At 54.5% G+C, this 20,405-nt stretch overlaps 3 protein-coding genes across 11 annotated transcripts in view; all 3 read left to right on the top strand.

Annotated features, from left to right (window-relative positions):
* The window catches only part of CCDC159 (coiled-coil domain containing 159), a 7,293-nt gene extending 2,055 nt beyond the window's left edge, over positions 1-5,238 (top strand). For 2 of the 3 annotated variants that reach the window (XM_040240635.1, XM_040240634.1), the window contains exons 3-14: positions 132-358; positions 995-1,141; positions 1,322-1,355; positions 1,671-1,759; positions 1,851-1,932; positions 2,126-2,321; positions 2,916-2,983; positions 3,068-3,144; positions 3,477-3,598; positions 3,822-3,904; positions 4,864-4,980; positions 5,158-5,238. In XM_040240635.1, coding sequence (XP_040096569.1) covers positions 132-358; positions 995-1,141; positions 1,322-1,355; positions 1,671-1,759; positions 1,851-1,932; positions 2,126-2,321; positions 2,916-2,983; positions 3,068-3,144; positions 3,477-3,598; positions 3,822-3,904; positions 4,864-4,980; positions 5,158-5,162 — 1,247 coding nt within the window. In that variant the 3' untranslated portion in view covers positions 5,163-5,238. Of the gene's footprint in view, positions 44-131; positions 359-994; positions 1,142-1,321; positions 1,356-1,670; positions 1,760-1,850; positions 1,933-2,125; positions 2,322-2,915; positions 2,984-3,067; positions 3,145-3,476; positions 3,599-3,821; positions 3,905-4,863; positions 4,981-5,157 lie in introns of all 3 variants that reach the window. The other variant, XM_040240633.1, reaches the window with a different exon arrangement.
* Positions 5,239-5,250: 12 nt separating this feature from the next.
* On the top strand, positions 5,251-13,874 carry PLPPR2 (phospholipid phosphatase related 2). 7 transcript variants are annotated; one of them, XM_040240636.1, is made up of 10 exons: positions 5,251-5,330; positions 7,126-7,300; positions 8,152-8,231; positions 8,805-8,993; positions 9,120-9,255; positions 9,878-10,149; positions 11,079-11,255; positions 11,978-12,100; positions 12,404-12,455; positions 12,588-13,874. In XM_040240636.1, exons 3-10 carry the CDS (start codon positions 8,166-8,168, stop codon positions 12,929-12,931), a joined length of 1,359 nt encoding a protein of 452 aa, XP_040096570.1. In that variant the 5' UTR covers positions 5,251-5,330; positions 7,126-7,300; positions 8,152-8,165; the 3' UTR covers positions 12,932-13,874. The 7 variants fall into 7 exon arrangements, with proteins under 7 accessions (XP_040096570.1, XP_040096574.1, XP_040096573.1 ...); XM_040240639.1 differs by lacking the exon at positions 5,251-5,330 and adding an exon at positions 5,710-5,855; XM_040240642.1 differs by lacking the exon at positions 5,251-5,330 and adding an exon at positions 5,715-5,938 and having other exon boundaries at positions 11,978-12,084.
* Positions 13,875-18,333: 4,459 nt separating this feature from the next.
* SWSAP1 (SWIM-type zinc finger 7 associated protein 1) lies at positions 18,334-19,976 on the top strand. The gene is made up of 2 exons (XM_040240632.1): positions 18,334-18,610; positions 19,151-19,976. The coding sequence occupies exons 1-2, from the start codon at positions 18,365-18,367 to the stop codon at positions 19,655-19,657; spliced, it is 753 nt and encodes a 250-aa protein (XP_040096566.1). The 5' UTR covers positions 18,334-18,364; the 3' UTR covers positions 19,658-19,976.
* The last annotated feature ends 429 nt before the right edge of the window (positions 19,977-20,405 follow it).

Here is a 20,405-nt window from a genome sequence, read left to right as displayed (position 1 = left end):
GGTTCATGCTCACCTGCTCACAAGAAGTGTGACAAGTGCTGTGGTTCGTTGAGGGACTAGCCTGGGGCTGGAGGGCTGGCGTGATGTGGGCTGGCTCTCAGGAAACCTTCACCACCCATCCCTCTTCCCAGGCACTTCCTCAGAAAAGACCTTGGAATATACATTTCACTGGTCCAAGGACCCAGAGCCAGAGACCTCACAGCCGACTGCACCTGAAAACACAGTGACGACTGAAGCCTGGAGGCCAGGGAGAGACTCAGGGTGTCAGTCACATGGGTCTCCTTCCACCCCTTGCTCAGACTCACAGGAGCCGTGTAATGGCCAGGATCTTCCCAAGAGGCATAACAGCCACACTAAGGTCTACCCCACCTGGGAAACCCCTTCCTGCCACACACCTCAGTCTGCTGCTGCAGGGCTTCGGGTGGGGGCTGTGGGGCAAAGAGTTCTTGAGAACCCTCACGCCTTCTGTCTTCAGCACCCAGAACAGCGCCCAGTGCTCAGCCAGGCCTGCACTAAAAATGTCTTGAGTGAATGGAATGGATGCCCCATTGTGTGTCTTGTGAAAGTGAAAGTGTTAGTTGCGCAGTCCTGTCTGACTCTTTGTTACCCCATGGACTGTAGCCCACCAGGCTCCTGTGTCCTTGGGATTCTCCAGGCAAGAATACTGGAGTGGGTTAGCATTGCATTCTCCAGGGGATCTTCCCAACCCAGGGATTGAACCCAGGTCTCCTACACTGCAGGCAGATTCTTGATCATCTGAGCACTGGGGAAGCCCATTATGTGTCTTAATGAGTTTCTGTCTGTGATTGACTCTGGGTCTCTGGGTGTGACTGCCTGTGTGTCTGACTGTGGTTGTATGTCTGAGATGGGCATGAGCATGTGCCCTGGGTCTTATGACTTAGCATGCATCTCTGTGTCTGAGGTTGTGTGTCTGTGGTTGTGTTTCGATGACCGTGTGTGGTTGTGCATCAGGGGTTGCTGGTGCTCCTTGCAGACGTCGTTGATGCCATTTGCCCCTAAAGAAGAGGGCCATTACCTGAGTCCAAGCCGGAGTGAGGGCTCTGAAGCTGTGTGTTCTCAGGGGCAGCCCCCATGCCTGCCACACAGATGCACTTCTGAGCGTGTTCGGGCTGGGGCAGAGGTGAGGTGGGGTTGGGGGTGCATGCATATGCTTGGAGGCAGCTTTGCCTGCCCTCGGGATTCTAGGACACCCAGAACTCAGCAGACCCAAATCATGTCTAACCCCCACACCCTGAGTTAGGGTAAGCAAGGATGCAGCCCAGGGGTAAATTTCTACTGCCCTCATGTCCCCCTTCTCTAGAAGCCCTTGGAGACCAGCTGTTCCAAAACCAAAGGTAAGAACCTTCCACCCAACAAGACTATGGGTAGAAGACCCACCAGTTCCTACCTCCACCTTCTGCCCCTTCCTCAGTGGACCTGCACCATTGCTTTCCATTCATCCCTGTCCTGTCATCAGCTGACCCTTGCCCCTGACCTTGCCCTTCATCCTGTCTCTGACCTTGACCCCTACTCCTTCTTCTACCTCTGCCTCAGCCTACCCCAGCTCCTTACCTTGTCCCCTGCTTCACCGCCCCCGCCCTGAACTTCTACTGACCCTGCCCCCACCCACACCCTTCCCAGCCTTGGCTGACACTCACCTCTGCTCACAGTTAAGTCCACCACGATGATTCCCGACTGCCAGAAGCTTCTGAGATGTGAACTGGAGTCACTCAGGTGTCAGTTACAGGCCCAGACCAAGGTGAGTCAGCTCGGCCCCACCCCCAGCAATTGTCTCCATCCCCTCCCACTTCACCCCTGCTCCCGCCCCTAGGCCTGACCTCTTGGCCCAGGCTTTCGAGTTCCTAAACCACTCAGTGACCCTGTTGGAGAAGGAGAGCTGCCTGCAGCAAATCAAGATCCAACAGCTGGAAGGTGAGAACTGGCCAAGGGTCGAGGTAAGGCTGGAGGCTGGCCCTGTCAAGGTCAGCCAGGTCAGGCCAGGGTGGGAAAAATTAGATGAGTTTGGGTTTCAGGCCAGGGTCTGGTGAGGGTTAGGGCAAGTTGTGTTCAAAGCTAGGCTCAGGGCTGTGGGTGGGGCTCAGGCAAGCTCTCACCGTCTCTGTAGAGGTACTGGGCCCCACGAGCCACCAGGGAGACAAGGAGGGGCACAGGTGGGATGTGGTGGAGGGACGGCAGGAGCTGTTTGAGGCCCTGGCTCGAGGCCTGCAGGGGCTGCAGAAGAGCCTGCATGACAACGAGGAGGTGCAGCGGGCCCGCACCACCCGCTGCCTGCAGTTGCTGGCCCAGGAGATCCGGGACAGGTGGGTGTTGCCAGGAGGGTTGCCCGGAGGTTGTTTCAGGAGAGAAGGGAGGCCAGGGAGAAGGGGCCACAGGTGGGATGGGGGAAATGAGTGAGGGAGTCTGGGGGACCATGGAAAGCTTGGGGGACAAGAGGAGGGGGTGGAGGAGGCAGGAGGCAGTGGGGCTGTGTGGGAAACTGGGAGGCCAGAGGAAGGGTGACAGGGATGGGAAGGGAGCTCAGGGGACCAGAAAGCTGGCAGGGGTGAGATGGGAAACTGGAGGGAGAGGTGGTGGAGAGGGGCAGAGTCGGGGTATGGGAGGTCAAGGGCTCCAGGAGATGGGGAACTGGAAGCCAGGAAATGGGGGCCTGAGGGAATAGGAGGCTGAAGATCAGAAGGGGTGGACAGGGTCGGGGTACGGACAGGTAGGAGGTGGGGGAATAGTAGTAGAACGGGAAAGGTGGGTAGGCAGGTGGGGGGAGGGGACAAGCCTCTGGGGGATGGTAGTTGAAGATAGAAACATGGAAGGTGGCAGTGGCTTGGGGGACGCAGGTGGGCAAATGGGAAGCCAGGAGGCCAGGATACGGGAGGCTAGAGGCTGCCCTGTCTCCTCAGCAAGAAGTTCCTATGGGAGGAGCTGGAGCTGGTACGAGAGGAGGTGACCTTCATTTATAAGAAGCTCCGTGAGTGCCCAAAGCCCATGGCCGGGAGGGCAGGGTGGAGGTCCTTCTACAGATTCAGCCCCCTTAAGTCCCCTCCCCCTACAGAGGCACAGGAACAGGAGATCACAGAGAACCTGGTGAACATCCAGAAGATTCAGAAGACACAGGTGAAGTGCCGCGAGGTGAGCAGAGCAGGGTGGGATGGGAGGGGAACCTTGTGTGAGTTGGGGTATGGGGATCTCTGCTGGCCTCTACCATCATACTGCAGCCAGAAGGCCTGGGTTCAAATCTCAGTTTTGCTACTTACTGCTATGTGATTGTGATCAAGTCACTTCTCCTTGAGCCTCAGTTTCTTCATCTGTATAATGGATGTAACAACGTAGCCCTGCCTGACCGAGTAGCTGCATTAACTGAGTGATAAGCTCTTTAAAGGCATCCTGGTATATAATAAATGCTATATCACACCTGTCACCATTATTATTATTATTGTTTCCCCATCCCTTCCTGACCTCAGGTCCTGACCAAGATGAAGCAGCAAGGGTATGAGACAGCTAACTGGCTAGAGACTGAGGAGTTGCCGCCAGGATGCAGTGGTTCCTGGAGGGATAACCTCCAAAAGGAGCTGGGTGACATATGGTGATGAGCTCCCCTGTAACCTCTGACCCCGACCTTCATCTGCCCTGCCCTCTCCTCCCAATCAGATCGAGCAGTGACCACCAGAACCTGGAACCCACCTGAGTCCAGGTCTCCCTCTCCCCCTGGGACTCGTCTCCATGCCTCCCCCACCACAGCCCCCCTGTCCCAGCCCTGAGCAGTCCAGAGTCCCCTGGAGGGCCCACAGATCACCATCTCCCCACAGGTCCGCTGTGCATGTGCTGCAGAACTCCTTTGATGGCCTCGCCATATCCTCAGGGGGCCGCCCCAGGGCCGCAAACCTCAGGGGTGAGGGGGGCTAAGCAGCACTCCAGGGTTGGGGGCAGATCATTCTCCAGATTCACACATGGAGGTCATGTCAGAAGCCATCTTTGGGGGTCACATCTGTTGGGTCTCCCCCCCGCAGATATTTATTTATTTTTGGTTATGTTGGGTCTTCATGGCTGCGCGTGGGCTTTCTCAAGTTGTGGCAAGCAGGGGCTACTCTCTTGTTGCTGTGCATGGGCTTCTTATTGAGGTGGTTTCTCTTGTTGCAGAGCATGGGCTCTAGGTCCGGTGGGCTCAGTAGATGGAGCTTGGGCACTCCAGAGCACAGGATTAGTAGATGTGGTGCATGGGCTTAGTTGCCCCATGGCATGTGGGATCTTCCCAAGCCAGGGGTGGAACCCGTGTCCCCTGCACTGGCAGGCAGATTCTTAATCACTGGACCACCAGGGAAGTCCTCTGTTGGGTCTTATTCTGTGGTCACATTAAATAATGTTCTGGGGTGACATTAGAGAGTCCCTGGAGGTTTCATCCAAGGGTCACTCAGGGTCACTGATCTTTTTTAAGGGTCAGTGGGATAAGATTTGGGACTCCCCAACTGGCACTAGTGGTAAAGAACCTGCCTGCCAATGCAGGAGACATGGGTTGGGTCCTTGGGTCGGGAAGGTCCGCTGGAGGAGGGCATGGCAACCCACTCCAGTATTCTTGCCTGGAGAATTCCAAGGGCAGAGGAGCCTGGCAAGCTACAGTCCATAGGGTTGCACAGAGCCGGGCATGACTGAAGCAATTTAGCACACATACACACACACGAATGGGGTAAAATTCAAGGGTCATCGATTGAGATCATAGTTTGGGGTCATGTTGGGTCACATTCAAGGGACATGATCAAGGATCACATATCAAGGGTACTGGGCTTATATTCACAGACCACTGAAGGGTCACATTCAGGTTTCATGATAGAATCGCACGTGTCCCACCTGCAGGCTATCAGGGACACAGATGCCTGAGCCCTCCTCTCCCCTGCTGGGACTCAGACTCAGACACGGACCAGGGCCCTCCCCAGCTACTGCTCAGCAAGAGCCGCAGCTCCTTCCCACCTGGTGCGGATCCTCCCCTCCCCCAACCCACCTTTCCCTTCCCTTCCCCTTCTGGCTTGTCCTGGGGTCCCAGAATCTGGGCACCACCCCCAACTCCCAACCTGGATATCTGCTCCCTGACCTCCACGCCTGGGGTCCCCTGGACCAAGCCAGGTTCTGACCCACCCTCTCTCTCCGCAGCCTGAGCAGCCGGGACTGCTCTCCCTTGAAGACTCCTCCAGAAAGAAAATAAACTAGCTGAGACCCTCATCTGCCTGTGAACTGTTGCTCCAGCTTCTTCCTGGGCCTGCAAGTGACCCCTTCAGTTTACTGCCCAGTCTTGGGCAAGATGTGGAGACCAAGGGGCTGAACAGGTCTAGAGTCAGGGGGCGGTGTGACACTGTATTTAGCATGACAAGGTCAGAGGTCAGTCTGCCCAGTTATTGAGTGACCAAACAGTCTCTTCCCCACTAGCCACCAGTCTTCCTTTCTGGGATGCCCTGGCGATCCTGCCTGCTGTCCCTACTGCCAAATGGGGAAACTGAGGCTCAGAGAGGGAGAGTCTCGTTATCCCACCCTCTTCCTCTCAGCACCCACCAGGGTCCTCCCTCTTAACCTCGTCTTCGTTCCCTCATGGTTCGCCCCCAGAAGCAAGTGGGGCCCCGCCCCGATCACGCTAATGAGACATCGCGAGGCCCCGCCTCACGGGTTATGCAAATGATGTCCCGGAGGCCCCGCCCCTCCCTCCGGCGCGGAGACTGCGCGGCGCGGCCGGGCTGGCCGACAGCGTCTCCATCTCCGCGTTCGCCCGCTGGCTGGCGGTTGGTTTGTCTGTCCGTCCTGCCGCGCCGGGGCCGTCTAGGTGGAGCCAGGGCTCAGGAGGCGGTAGTGTCGACCCGGTGAGGGGGAGGGCCTCGGGGCGCCGCCTGTACCTCTTCTCGCCGGCTTCCGACCCTCGTTGTGTCTGTCTGGCCAGGGTTCGGTTCGTGTGGGTCGGGTCCCCTGCGGGTCCAGCGCGGGGAGGGGGAGGGGAGGCTTCGAGCTGAGGCTTGGGGACCCCAGCTAGGGGAGGGATGGATGGGGACAGTTCCCCGGTGAGGCTGACGGTGACTGGGTGGTTGTCGTTATGTGTCAGTGTGCGTGTGGCATCAGGGGTGTCCGTGTGGTGGCTGTGTGACTGTGTCTCCCGTGGCTGTCTTTGTGTGATTGTTGCCGTGGGTATCACTCTGATGGTGACCGTGTGGTGGTCGTGTTGCTATGGCCGCCTTTGAGTGGCCCTGTGACTGCTCTCACAGTGACTGTGTGGCTGTCTCAGTGTCTGTGTGGTTGTATGCATATGACTGTCATTGTGTGGCTGTTGTGTGTTTTTCTTATGGTGTGTGGGGGTCCATTATTATGTGACTGATCGTGTGCCTTTCTTATGTGTCTGTGTGCAAGGCTATGCCACGGTCCCCGTATGTGCCGTTGTGTGGCCATGTGGATGTGGTTGTGGATGGCAGGGCTCTTCTGTGACAAGGTGGACCCGAGACTTAATATGTGTCATTCTGTGCCTTGTAATTGGGGGCGTGACGCTGTGACCAGTTCTGTGACCCCCCCCACTGTGTGTGGTGACTTTTTTTTGATGTGACTCTTAAGTATATTGGTAGCCTTGAGTCTCTGTCCCTGATGGGGGTGGAGTAGGGCTGTTTGTGGGGCCATGAGGTGTGTGAAGGACCTCCTGTTGTGTCCCAGTGACTGTGTGTGTTGGGGGCAGGGGATTTGTTTGATCTGCGTGGGTGTCTGTGACAGGCTGTGTGCACACCGTGCTGTGTGAGTGTGCAGTTGTGTGTAGTGGGTGTTGGGCACCTGTCTGAATGAGCGAGCCCATCTTGTTCTCACAAGGCTGACACCCAGTGCATTGCCTGGAACCCAGCAGGCCCTTCATCCTTTGTTGGTGGGATGAACAAATACTGTTCGACTGGATATGTATATGTGTGTGTGTGTGTATGTGTGTGTGTGTGTGTGTTGGGGAGGGTGGTTGGGATGGAAGCTCTGGCTGAGTTGTGTATTCTGGGAGGGGGTGCCGATGTGTGCCTGTGTCTCTGTGAGAGTGAGGGGGCCATGGCTGGGTAGGCACCTCGGGCATCTGGGATTTCTGGTGTGACCCTCATCCCACATGTAACGTTGCAGAGCAAGCGACGTGGATGGGGCACTGGACCCAGAGTGCTTACCCCTGCCTGTCTGGGCCTCAGTTTCCTCATCTGGGCAATGGGGGTGACCATCCTTGCCCTGCTGGCTGCCAGGAGCGGCTGTGAGTCTGTGGGCGTGGCAGCAGCCTGCGGGAAGCCATAGGGCCCATTCACAGGTGAGGTCTGGCTGGGAGAATGGGTCAAGCAGGTGTGACTGTGTAGGCCTCTCAGTGCTGGGGACTGACTGAGGTTAGACTGGGGGTGGGGTGGGGGGAGGGAGGGGGAGCGGATTGAGGGGGAGATAGCCCTCTCTCATAATACAGGGAGGCAGACGGGCTGGGAGGAGGGGAAAGGAAGGAAAGAGGGAGAGGCAGCTGGGAGAGAGGGAGGGCTTGGCCATCAGCCCAAACCAGTCAGGCACAGCCCATGGGGACAGGAGAGGGAGGCCCCTGTGGGCTCTGGGGGAAGTCGTATGGGGGGAGGGGCCTGGTGGAGGTGGGTAACAGAGAGCATAGGGCTTCCTGTAAAGCACGTAGGGGAAGAATATGGGGTCTCCTAAAAACTAGTGGGGGTGAGGAATCTTATTTGTAGAAGAGGGGTTCCCTTTAAGCAGGATAACTCTCTGCTGAAGGCCAAGGGGAGGGTTCCCACATGCTAAGGGAGACAGGTCCCCCTACAAGGTATGGGGTCAGAATCTCCTGTGCAGGCTGTTGGGGACCACTATAGAATCGCTGGGCACCCCAGCAGAGGCTGAGAGGACCAGGTTGTATCTATCGGTGGAGGCACGTGCCTCTAATAAGCTGGGATGGGGGAAAGACCTGGGTATGTGGAGGCGTGGCCAGAAGGCTCAGGGGGGCGGGGCCGGGGCTCCTTGGCTGTAGTTGGAAGAGCCAGGCTTAGGGGGTGGGGCCAGGTGTAATTGGAGGGGCCAGGAGGCCAGGGTGTGGCCAGAAGACTCCAAGAACAGATGACCTGAGGCTCTCTAGGCCCCGCCCCTGGCGGTCCCATTCCCTCTGCATCTCCACAGGCCCAGCCATCACCATGGCGGGAGGGAGACCTCAGCTGAAGAGGAGTTTTTCCATCATCCCCTGCTTTGTCTTCGTGGAGGTGAGGAGCGCAGTTCCTCCCTGGCCCAGACCCTCAAGAGGGAGGAGGCACCTTCTGAAGTGGCACTCCCTGGGGTTCCAACCGACCTCTGCCCATCCTTACTGTGGAACTCTGGGCACCTCACATGCCTTCCCAAGCCTCAGTTTCCTCATCTGCAAATGGGCACAGTTGGCATCCTCCCTCTCTCTGAGGGCTGTTATGAAAGTAAAATGGATTAATTCTAGAAAAAGGTTTAGTATGACGCCATAGTAAGAGTTATACCTGTTGTGGCTGCTCGTGTTGCGTTGGTGCAAAAAATTTGTTATGGAGAAACCCAAATGACTTTTTTTGGCCAACCCAATATTTCTACCAGTGGTTTTCTTTCTCTGTTGCTCTGTCCCTCCACCACACTCACTTTTTGAACCCTGGCCCTGTTCTCTCTCCCTCTTCCCAGTCCATTCTCTCTCTGTATCTCTCCTCCTTGTCTCTTTCTCCATCTCTATGTCTCTGTCTCCATGGCTCTGACTCAGACCTGACCCTTTCTTTCCTCTCTCTTCTCTGTCCATCTCTCTCCCCACCCTGACTGGACGGCAGTCGGTACTGCTGGGCATCGTGGTCCTGCTTGCCTACCGCCTGGAGTTCACAGACACGTTCCCTGTGCACACCCAGGGCTTCTTCTGCTATGATAGTACCTATGCCAAGCCCTACCCAGGGCCTGAGGCTACCAGCAGAGCACCCCCAGCCCTCATCTACGCCCTGGTCACCGCTGGGCCCACCCTCACGGTGAGACTGGTGGTAACCTGGCTCAGACTATGGGAAGGGCCTTCCAGGAGGCAGGAGGGCCATGGGGTGGTGGGTGGAGGACTGGGTTTGAAGGCCAAGAAGACCACACCTTGGTCTTGCCCACAGATCCTGCTTGGGGAGCTGGCACGTGCTTTTTTCCCTGCACCACCCTCAGCCGTCCCCATCATTGGGGAGAGCACCATCGTGTCCGGGGCCTGCTGCCGCTTCAGCCCCCCACTTCGGAGGCTGGTCCGCTTCCTGGGTGAGTGACTTGGTCAGGGGTCAGCTGTGCAAAATGGAGATGGGCCAGGCTCAGCCATAATAATTCCAGGGGGAAAAGAGCCCTAGAATGTCTATGATGGTGACTTCATGGGGCAAGAGGAATTTGGGCTGAGGGCAGGCCTAGTGGAGATTCTAGAGATATGGGTGTGCCCTAAGCCAACCATGATGGCAACTCTAAGAGGAGGGCCCCAAATTACCACAAGAAGAATCTCAGGCAGAAAAAGCACAGGAGGTCCTCGGGGCAGTGGGGTGAGATCCCTGGCAGTGCTCTAAATATGGTCTCAGCCGCAGTTGGTGGCCTTGGGGTAGAAGGGCAGAGCTCACCGACATGGTGGTCCCTGGGGCAGAGGGCTGAAGATCCTCCAGGAGAAAAATGAGCAGCTCAGTAATAGCAAGAACAGAGGCAGGGAGAGGAGGCTCAGAATGACATCCCAAGGGAACATGGCCCAACTGTTACGGAATATGGTGCTAGGGGGAGTCCACGGTGTGCTTTCATGTCAGTCACGGAAGAAAGATACAGGGACCCAGATGGACCTTAAGGAGGCTCACAGGAGAACAGCTGCTGGGCCCTGGCATAAACCCCGTCTCTCATCCTACCCCAGGGGTCTACTCTTTCGGCCTCTTCACCACGACCATCTTTGCTAACGCGGGACAGGTGGTGACCGGCAATCCCACGCCTCACTTCCTGTCCGTGTGCCGCCCCAACTACACGGCCTTGGGCTGCCTGCCACCCTCACCAGACCGGCCAGGGCCCGACCGTTTCGTCACTGACCAGGGTGCCTGCGCCGGCAGCCCCAGCCTGGTGGCTGCTGCACGCCGCGCCTTCCCCTGCAAGGACGCTGCCCTTTGCGCGTATGCCGTCACCTACACAGCGGTAGGAGCCCCGAAATGGAGGCAAGGCAGTTGGGGGCGGCCAGCGGTCAGAAGACCCTGTGGGCTGGGGCCTCCAATCCCTCCCGGAGTGAGGCCACGCCCTGTGTCACTGTGACTCCGCCCCTAGGGCGGAGGCTCTGGCCACACCCCTTGGAGTCTGGTCACGCCCCCATCTTGAGTCAAGAGCTGTCCCTTGGTGTTTGACCACGCCTCCAGACCCACTAACCCCGCATCCGAAGGAGGCTATTTATTGTCTCAGGTCTATAGACTGTCCAGTGAAGCCTAGCCAACTCCCTGCAATGTCACAGGTCCTGGTTATTGGCTGGGTGACTAGGTAGTGGGCTTTCAACTTTGTCCCCTGGAGCCCTTGTCCCCCACTTTGACATCACCTTTTATTGGTCTGGCCATACTCCTGAGTCAATTCCGCTGAAATTTCCTGGTTCTTGTCCCCTGCTTTTCCCTGGTCACTCTAACTATTGCTCTGACTCCTTTTTCTGGTGTTGGGGACTATGCTTCTAACCCTGTCAGTGGTCCCCAGGTGTGTGGGGACTCCACCTCTTGGAGCTCCTGACAGCACTTGTCGTTTGGGCCTGACTCCACCCTCTGACTTTGTGGCTACACCCTCAGCCAGCAAGTATCTTTCACCATCTGTGATTGGTCTCCCAGAGACCTGGGGCCCCAGACCCTATCTACTGCTCATTGGTGCTCAGGCTATACCCTTTTTCCCTGCAAAGGCTCACTGGGGGTCCATGACTCCATCCCCTGAACTCCAGTCCCCCTGGCGGTGTTCCTTGGAGCCCCTGGCCAGTGCCTCCAGCCCCAACGCAGCTTCTCAGGGTTCAGACCTCACCCCCTTCCCTGAATGTAATGGCCACTTGAGTTTGGGAACTGCTGCTGCCGTGTGACCTCTGACCTGTATGGCTCCCGCAGATGTACGTGACACTCGTGTTCCGCGTGAAGGGCTCCCGCCTGGTCAAACCCTCACTCTGCCTGGCCCTGCTGTGCCCTGCTTTCCTGGTGGGCGTGGTCCGCGTGGCGGAGTACCGCAACCATTGGTCGGACGTGCTGGCTGGCTTCCTGACAGGGGCAGCGATTGCCACCTTTCTGGTGAGCCCCCTTGCCTTCCATCCCTGACCCGAGGCAGGACTGCGTGATGATGAAGGGTGTGGACTCTGTGACCTTGGGCAAGTCCCTTAGCCTTACCTAGCTGGGACATTCTCATCTGTGAAATGGGATAACAGGTTTGGGACCCGGGTAAGGCAAGTGAGGCACTTGCTTTAGTACACCAACTAAGCGGTATGCCAGAACACTCAAGACCAAGGGAAATGTTATAAATAATAATATAAAATAATATTAATCATGATAAATTTTATTTGTTAAAAATAAGTTTTTTGGAGGCACATGGCATGCAAGATCTTAGTTCCCTGACCAGGGATTGAGTCTGTGTTCCCTGCAGTGGAAACACAGAATCTTAACTACTGGGCCACCAAGGAAGTCCCAAGATAAATAATATTCTAATGAAATATTCTTCCAAATCAGGATTAATGCAAAAACCCATGTTGTCCAAAATACCAAAGGTTTAAATAAGGACAGGATTAGATCCTGTTGTTAGACAACTGAGTGTCACTTGCCTCCCCATGTGGAATAAGTAATAAGGGTAACTATCTCTTAGTAAAGTGGAAACAACGGTGTTTGCCACATTATAGGCACTGTAAAAGTGTTAGCTGTTCTTGAAAACCTAAGCCTCAGTTTCCTTATCTGACAAATGGGAATAGTAGTCTACCTTATTGGCTTCAGGCCTCAACACACCTCTTTCCCTCTGTTGATAGGTCACCTGTGTCGTGCACAACTTCCAGAGCCGGCCACCCTCTGGCCGAAGGCTCTCCCCTTGGGAGGACCTGAGCCAAGCCCCCACCATGGACAGCCCCCTCGAAAAGTTAAGTGTGGCCCAGGTAAGGGGGGCCGGGGGCTGCTCCCGGCTGGAGAGGGTGGTGGGTGGAGGGGGACCAAGGAGGGAGGAAGTTGGGCAGGTGGTGGGGGGTCTCAGGGCCATGGAGGGGTAGAGGGATCCCACATCCGGGGGAGCTGTCCCACAGAATGGAAGGGTGTGTCCCCCCTCCCTCTCAAAGAGACATGATTAATCCTGAAAACTTGTTACCTGTTCCACTGGGCTCTGTGCACTTTGAGCCCCTTGTGGCTGTGGCCAGCCGTGCCCAGGGGGCCACTAGCCCTTCCCCTCTGCCTCTTTGTCTCAGGAACCTGAGGGCTGCAGGCCGCATTCGACACCGGCACGGCTCACCCCATCCAGTGAGTATCAAGGGGGTGGGAGGATAAATGGGGGGACTTCCAGATGGCTGTCACTGCCATAAAGGTGTCACTGTGCTCTTGTGGCCCCTCCCAAGCTTTCTAATCCCTTGACTTCTGATTCCTGATCCCTAGAGCCGCAGAACTGCGCCCGCCGTGGCCACCTGATCCCCAACTGCGTGTCCTCCAGGGCTCCAGCCATGTGTTCATCGCCCCGTGTGCCCCGCCCTCGATTGAGGTCTGAGCCGACGCCCCTGCCTCTGCCTCTGCCCCTGCCGGCACCAACCCCCAGCCAGGGCCCCTCACCCTCTTCGCCTGGGCCTGGGGGGCCGGGCGGGGGTGGTGGTCGTGGCCGGAAGCTGCTGCTGCCCACACCCCTGCTGCGGGACCTATACACCCTTAGCGGACTCTATCCCTCCCCCTTCCACCGGGACAACTTCAGCCCTTACCTGTTTGCCAGCCGCGACCACCTGCTGTGAGGCCTGACACCCACCCAGAATCTGCCCAGTCCCCATTTCTTCCCTGCCACGCGTGTGTGTGCGTGTGCTGTGTGAGTGCCAAAGCCCTTGTCCCCAGGCCAGCCAGGCCCAGACATCAGAGGATGGCTGGAAGGACATCGAGGGGACCCCCTGTCTCTTGCCCTCTGGGACATCCAAGTGGGCCTAATTGGGAGGTGGGTCCTTGCCTTCTAGGATTGCCCTTTTAAGGGCCAAAGCCTGATCCCATTGGCCATTGCCCAGCCAATGGGAGCTTCCCAGTTCTCAGACTTCTAGCCAAAAGGAGTTTACTCCAGCCAATAGAAGAATCCCCATCATTTCTTAGACACCTCAGGCAAGAGGGCAACTCTAGTCAGTGTTCAGCCTCTGAACAACAAATAGGAGTCCTTGGTTCTTAGAATCTCAAGGTGGGTGGGTATGATTCCAGTCAATGGGGGACCGCCCATGTCGAGGCATGTGCAAAGGAGAGAGTGCTCTCTCCTCAGAATCAGAGTCCAGCTGGAGGGTGGGGGGCAGGCTCCCCCATGGCAGGGTCCTTGGGGTACCCCTTCCTCTCTCAGCCCATTCCCCATGTGCAATCTCTCACCCAGTCTCTCTTAACTCCCAACTTGTGCAGGGCTTGCCCCATTTCAGAGGTTTTGGGGTTCAGGGTGCTGCATTCCCCCTTGCCTGTGCCCAGATCACTTCAAACCCTTCTGTTATTTATTAGGGCTGTGGGAAGGGAGGTTTTTTTTTCCTTAGAACCACCCCTGTTCTCTACACTGCTCCCCCATGCCTCAGCCTCATACAGATGTGCCATCATAGAGGCATGGGTGGAGCAAAGAGGGCTCCCCACCCCCGGCAGCCAAAGGCAGTGGGCAGGGGAGACACTGCCCCCGTTTCACACCCCCTCCTCATCTTTAATAAAGACCTGTTTGTAACAGAAGTTTGGCCACCTGCCTTCCTCCTCCAGGTGGCAAGGGTGAAGGACTTTGATGTTGGTTGTGGGTGTCAGTGAGGCTGGGTGTGAGTGTATAGTCACAGGGAGATAGTGGAGAGGCAGCATGGGGCTGTAGGGTCCATGACTTGGCTTTAATCCAGGCTCAGCATTTCCTGGTCGTGTCACCTCAGGAAAGTTAACCCCTCTGTGCCCTTGATTCTTCATCTGTCAAATGCAAACAGCCCTGCAAGCCACATGTAAGGCACACAAACGTACTGTGAGGGGCCTCATGTGACTGTCTTCCTTAGGTGGCTGGCCTGTTCTGACCATGGCCAGGGTACTGAGGGTACAGGGAATACGGTGAGGGGACCGTAGAGGTCTTGATAGAAGGGGATGCTGAGGGCAGTAGGAACCTCCACGCTGAATCCCCGACTACGTGGATTTGAGCAGGGGTTTTGATTATGAGGTTGTGCTGAGAACCAACCCCTGGGGGGCCCAGCAGAGATAGGGGAAGGTAGACAGACAGGGAGCCACATACAGATACAGCCCCCCGACACAGAAACACACTGTGGCTTCAAGAGACTTCAGACAGGCCATTCAGGGCATGGAGTCATTTAAAAACCAGGGAAGGGAAGTCTGCGTTCCTTTCACATTTATTCATTCATCCATCCATTTATTCAGTCAAAAAACATTGTGGAGCACACCCCACCCCACCCCCATGCATGCCAGGTGCTGTTTTGTTAGGCAAAGGGGCTGCAGTACTAAGCAGAACAGACACAAAACCCTGCCTTCATGGAGCTCACATTCTAACACCAGAGAAACAGTAAACAAGATAAGTTAGTGACAAAACTACAATTCCCAACTTCAAGAAGGTCTGGAAACCAAAATTATCCTCATAACTCTTGTGGCAACACCTGACCTGAACTGACATAAGGTCATTATAGCTTTTATTTGTTTAACTTTATGTGAATATTCTTATGTTTCATTGCAGATATAGTGTTTGATTTAGAATGTTACCCCAGGTCCAACTAGGGGTGTTAATCAATACATTGTATTTACACCATAGTACCTTTTGAAAATCTGAAAAAAAATCTAAGTTTCAAACTGCAGGATCAAGAATTTGGGTCAGAAATTGGTATCGTTGATATGTTAGATATTGATAAGTAATAAACAGAAAACTCAAGCTAGAGAAGACAATGGGACAACTTTGGAATGAGGACATGGTTTGCAATTTAAAGAGAGTGTCCAGGAAAGCTATTTCTGAGGAGTTGGCACTGGAGATGTGGTGTGGAGGGAGGGAGGGACGAGAGCCCTGCAAATAACCGCAGTGTGGAGTGGGGGAGTGCTCCAGGCAGAGGGGACAGCAAGAATGAAGGCCCTGAAGTGACAACATCCCAGCTTTGTTCAGGGGACAGTGAGGAGACCTGAGCGGCTGGAGCAGATCAAGCGACGGGGAAATAGAAGGGAAAGGAAGTGTGCCTGGAGGAGTGGGGTGTGGTTGATTCTGCATTGCAAGAAATGAGTTGGACGCATGAGATGGCTGAAGGCAGAGGAGGGATAGCCTCATGTAGCCCCCTACTTCACCGCATGGAGTATCTACTTCCAGGGCTTGCCTTCCCCTGAGCCCCGTAGCACAGCTGCCTCCATGGGGCCCAGCAGAGAAGCAAAGTTTCAGCACAACGGACAGCATTCTACGAACAAACCAGTTGGCGCTGTCCATGGTTCTGATGTTAAGCCCGGGCCAAGAAAATGTCAGGTTGGGGCTGCCGGGCACAAAGAAGTGTCTAGACCCGCTAGGGAGGGTGGAGACTGCAGTCCTGGCCTTGCCCACTCCCACTGCAGGGTGGGTAATCTCAGGTCGAAAATCCAGATAAAGATGTTCCTGCTTACTCAAAAGGCTTCTCCACATGACCCACTGCCTCTTATCCTCAACTTGACCAAAACTGAGCTCCTTTTTATAATGTAAGTCAGACCATGACCCTCCTGTGTTCAAACGCTCTCTGGGCTCTCCATGGCATTCTGTGTAAAAGCCAAAGTTCTCCAGTGCCTCCAGTCCTTTGCATTTTCAGGTGCCTCCCCCTTGGAATCCTCTTCCCCCTCATATCTGCATGATTCGCTCCCTGCACCTCCTAGGAGCCTTTCTTCACATGTTACCTTCTCAGGGAGGCCTGCCCCTACCATCCTATTCAAAATTGCAAAAATCAAACAATTGTCACTTCCCTTCCTTTCCCTGTGCAAATCTCTCTCTCTCTCTTTTTTTAATACAGACTTATCATCTGTTCATAGACTATTTAAACCCTTCATTATGTTTGGTGGCCATTATCACCTCCCTCACTAGGATGTCAGTTCCACTAAGACAGAGATTGTTGTTGTCTGTTCACTGCTGAGTCCGAGTGCCTCCTAGAACAGGGTCAGGAACAACATACCTGCTCAATAAGTGTTTGCTAAATGAATAAACTTATCACTTGAGGATACCAACAAACTGGGGAGGAGTACAGACTGACCCTGAACTGTCCACCTCACCCTTTGGTTCTGCCTCCTCCAGGGAGCCCCTATAAGGTAAAGTCCTTCTGTCAGGACATGAAGATGGGGTCCCAAGAAGCAAGGGAAAGAAGCAGGGTATGCATGAGAGGTACACCTAATGTCTGCATCTCTGCCCGTATATGCATTCAGGAGCACCTATCCTATGTCAGGCGCCGTTCTAGGAGCTGGAGACCCAGCAGTGAAAGGAAGAAGTGGCCTCTGCCCCAGTTGAGCTGACATTCTCGTGGGGAGAGAGGCAATGAGATAAGGACATCCGGCTGGGAGTGATGAGTATTTGAAAAGAAAATAAAGGGGAAGAAGCAGTGAAAGAGTGAGGAGGGGTGTGATTCCACACAGGTAGTCAGGAAAAGTGAGTGATATTTGAGCAGAGACCTGAATAGAATGGAACAAATGAGGGTTAGATATCTGGGAGCTGAATGCTCTAGGAAATGGAACAGCAAGTGCAAAGGACTTGAAATGGGGCTGTGTTCAGCATGCTCCGGTGTTTATAACCATGTGGAACTGTGTGATACAGGCGCTTGTGTATTTAGAGTGTTGCAAAGCGAGGTGAATCAGGGGATGAGGTGGTGCATTTGACAGGACAATGTAACAGTGTGACTCGTGTGTGTGTGGTGGCAAAGGAATTGTTGTATCAGACTGTATCTGGTGTACTTGCAAAAGAAAGGGTGTGGGGGCATGAATGTGAGAAAGAGTATGTATGGAGTGCTTTGTGTCAGGATATGATTGTGAGCATGTGGATGGTGGGGATTCTGAAAGTGAAATATATGCAGAAATGCCCTGTCTGTGTGTGTGTGTAGGAGTGTGGGGGTGCCTGTCTGTGTGAGTGGGTGTATTGAGGGATGTTGTGAAGCTCTTTTCTGGCCCCAGAGGGAGAGAGAGAGCCCTGGAAATCTCAGTTCCGCCCTGCCCCTGGGTCTCCTGGCAACGGCACCACTTTGAAGTTACCAGGAGACAGAGTTGCTAGGGCAACAGGGCTGTGAGTGGCAGCTCTGGGGAGAAGTCTGTGAAGATATCCAACCAGTGCTCACTTGGTCACTCACCTTGTTCTTCCTTCTCTCTCAGTTTCCAATCTATCCTACCTTTCTTTATTCATTCCTTTAACAAGCCTTTGTTGCGACTCTGCAATGCCCTAAGCACTGTCTGGGCGCTGGAGATACTGAAGTGAATATGACAAAGAAGGTCCTGCTGTGGCTCTCCCTCAGTCCCCCAGCCCCTGCATCTTTGCCTCTTCTCTCTCTTCTCTCTCTCTCTCTCTCTCTTTTTTTTTTTTTTGTTCTGTGGTCCTGCCTCTCATTGTACCCTAACCAGGACTCAAGAAGCCCCCAGGCCAAAGAGGAAGCCAGCTGCGACTCTTCTCACAGACCCTCAAAGACACTCCTTTGCGGTCTGACGGATGTTTTGCACATGAATATCCTCAAGCTTGCAACCCCAAACACACACACATTTGTGCAAGCATTCAAGTGCAGAGAGAGACAAGCGCATAGCTTATCCACTTCTCCCCTTCATTGTCAGTAGGTAACACCAGCAGAAACGCGCGCACACACACGTTCATCGCAATATTCCTGAGATACCATGTGCTCCATTTTATAGGTGGGCAAAGCTGAGGCTCAGAGATTTTAAGTAATGTGTCCGTGATTAGAGCCTGTTCCCTCCAACTCTCAACCCTTATATTGTCTGATTAGCTGCTTAGCTCACAATAATAGTGTTCGTGGTGCTTTCGCCAGCGGACTCAATTACGAGAGGACCTTATCACCCTGAAACGCCTCCATTTGTTGCTCAAACTAGATTATTTGCCCCTTCACCAGGGGAGGAGCTAGGAAACGTCGATCTAACTTTGAGGAACAGATTTTTGGACTAATGAAGACGCTAAGTGCACTGTAACCAATGAGACCCCGCCCTGGGCGGGATTAAGGGCAGGCACCGGCCGCCGATTGAACAGAAGTACGCGGCAAATGGCGGAGACGCTGAGGCGAGTGCTGAACCTGGGCAGCGCGGCGGGCCCCGGGAAGAATACAGCTGAGGCCGAACCGCCTTTGCTGCTGCTCGGCGGTCCAGGCTCTGGAAAGACAGCTCTGCTATTCGCGGCGGCCCTGGAGGCGGCAGGGGAGGGCCGAGGCCCGGTCCTCTTCCTGACCCGGAGGCCTCTTCAAAGCCTGCCCCGCAGGACTGGACCGGCGCTCGAACCACTGCGATTACAAGTAGGGAGGCGTGGGACCAGAGGCGGACCAGCCCGTAGCGGGGCTAATGGGGGATTGACTGACAGGCGGAGACAGACCAATGGCGGAGACGAAGCAAACATTGTGGGAAGGAATATGGACGAGTTGGGGATAGGACTATACGAAGCCTTGTTAAGATTGAATGAGAAACTATCCAATGAGAGGGCAGGATCCACAAATTTGCGTTCCAAGGGGTGGGGTCAGGGGCGGAGCTAAACAAGAGTCCGTGGTGGAGGTGGACCCTATGGGCAGGTTTTACGTGGAAAGATTGCCCTAGAGATTTGGCAGAAAGGCATACCTGTTCTTAATAATACCGGGCAGTGACGAGTGCAGGATAAGAAAAAAACGAGGGTAAGGGGTTGGTGAACAGAAAGAATATTCGATCCCTCCGAGCTGCTTCACGCTGGAACCAGAGGTCTAGTGGGTGAGAGCCTCGTCCAGGTATGCAAGGAAGCAGGGCTGCTCTAACTGGAAGCCCCACTTCCTATGCTGAATCTGGCCCTTTCCTTTTTCCCTTTCTAGAAGATCCGCTTCCAGTACCCACCCTCAACCCGTGAGCTCCTCCGGCTTCTGTGCTCTGCCCATGAGGCCCGTGGACCAGCCCCCTCACTCTTGCTGCTTGATGGCCTGGAGGAGTACCTAGTAGAAGACCCTGGGTCCCAGGAAGCCGCCTACCTGGCTGCCCTGCTTCTGGACACAGCTGTCCACTTCAGCCACCGGGTTGGGCCTGGCCGGGGCTGTGGGCTCATTGTGGCCCTCCAGACCCAAGAGGAAGGAGGAGACAGTAGAAATGCTCTGCAGCTGGCACTCCTTCAGAGGTATTTCCCTGCCCAGTGCTGGCTGCAGCCGGATGCAGCAGGCCCAGGACAGTGCTGCCTCCGAGTCTCCCTGGAGCCAGGTGGGCTGGGCCCCAGGGAAGAATGGTGGGTGACTTTTCAACCAGATGGAGAGATGACAATCACCCGATGGCCCACCCAGGTGGTTGACACCAGCTTGCACAAGGGTTCAAGGTCTGGAGGCCAACCGTGAGGTTTGGAGTGTGACAACTTCTCTATGCCTGCTTCCCTGTCTGGAACACCTACCTCAGTTCAGTTCAGTTGCTCAGTCGTGTCCGACTCTTTGCGACCCCATGAACTGCAGTACGCCAGGCCTCCTTGTCCATCATCCCAGAGTTTACCCAAGACAGATGCAAATTCAAAGACCTTAAGATTGTAAAGTGCTTTTTCTCTTGTAAATATACCATTATCCTGTATATATTGTGCCCAGCCAACATATTGTTGAATTTTTCTGTTTTGAATTTTATAAAGAAGAATTTCATGATAAATGTAATCTGAAACTTCCCTCTCAACACTGGTACTAAGATTCGGCCACATTTTCATTCATTCCTTTTTCCATACTGCATGTAATTCCATGAGTGACTATACCCTAAATTAGGTATGATCAGATTGACTTATTTACTACTATTAACATTCGTACACATATCCTGGTCCATGTGTGTGAGGGTTTTGTGGGTACATATCTAAAAGTGGAATTGCTGGAATAGAAGGTATGCTTTCCTAGGTTACGTCAAACTTTTAAAAAGCAGTTAAGCTGAAACTTCCAATGAGCCACTTGATTGACCTTTGGTGTCATCAGAGTGCTTTCTTAGAACCAGATTTGGAATAAAGCCTTAGGAATTAATGTTAGTATTATTATTAGTGGCAGAGACTAGCTAGCTGCTAATTAAACAGCTCTTCTCGCCTGGGTGCACAGCTGAACTACATTTCCCAGCTGTCCA

Source organism: Oryx dammah, unplaced genomic scaffold, assembly GCF_014754425.2.
Source record: "Oryx dammah isolate SB20612 unplaced genomic scaffold, SCBI_Odam_1.1 HiC_scaffold_5, whole genome shotgun sequence".
In the NCBI taxonomy this organism is placed as follows: domain Eukaryota; kingdom Metazoa; phylum Chordata; class Mammalia; order Artiodactyla; family Bovidae; genus Oryx; species Oryx dammah.
This window is presented reverse-complemented; position numbering and strand designations above follow the sequence as displayed.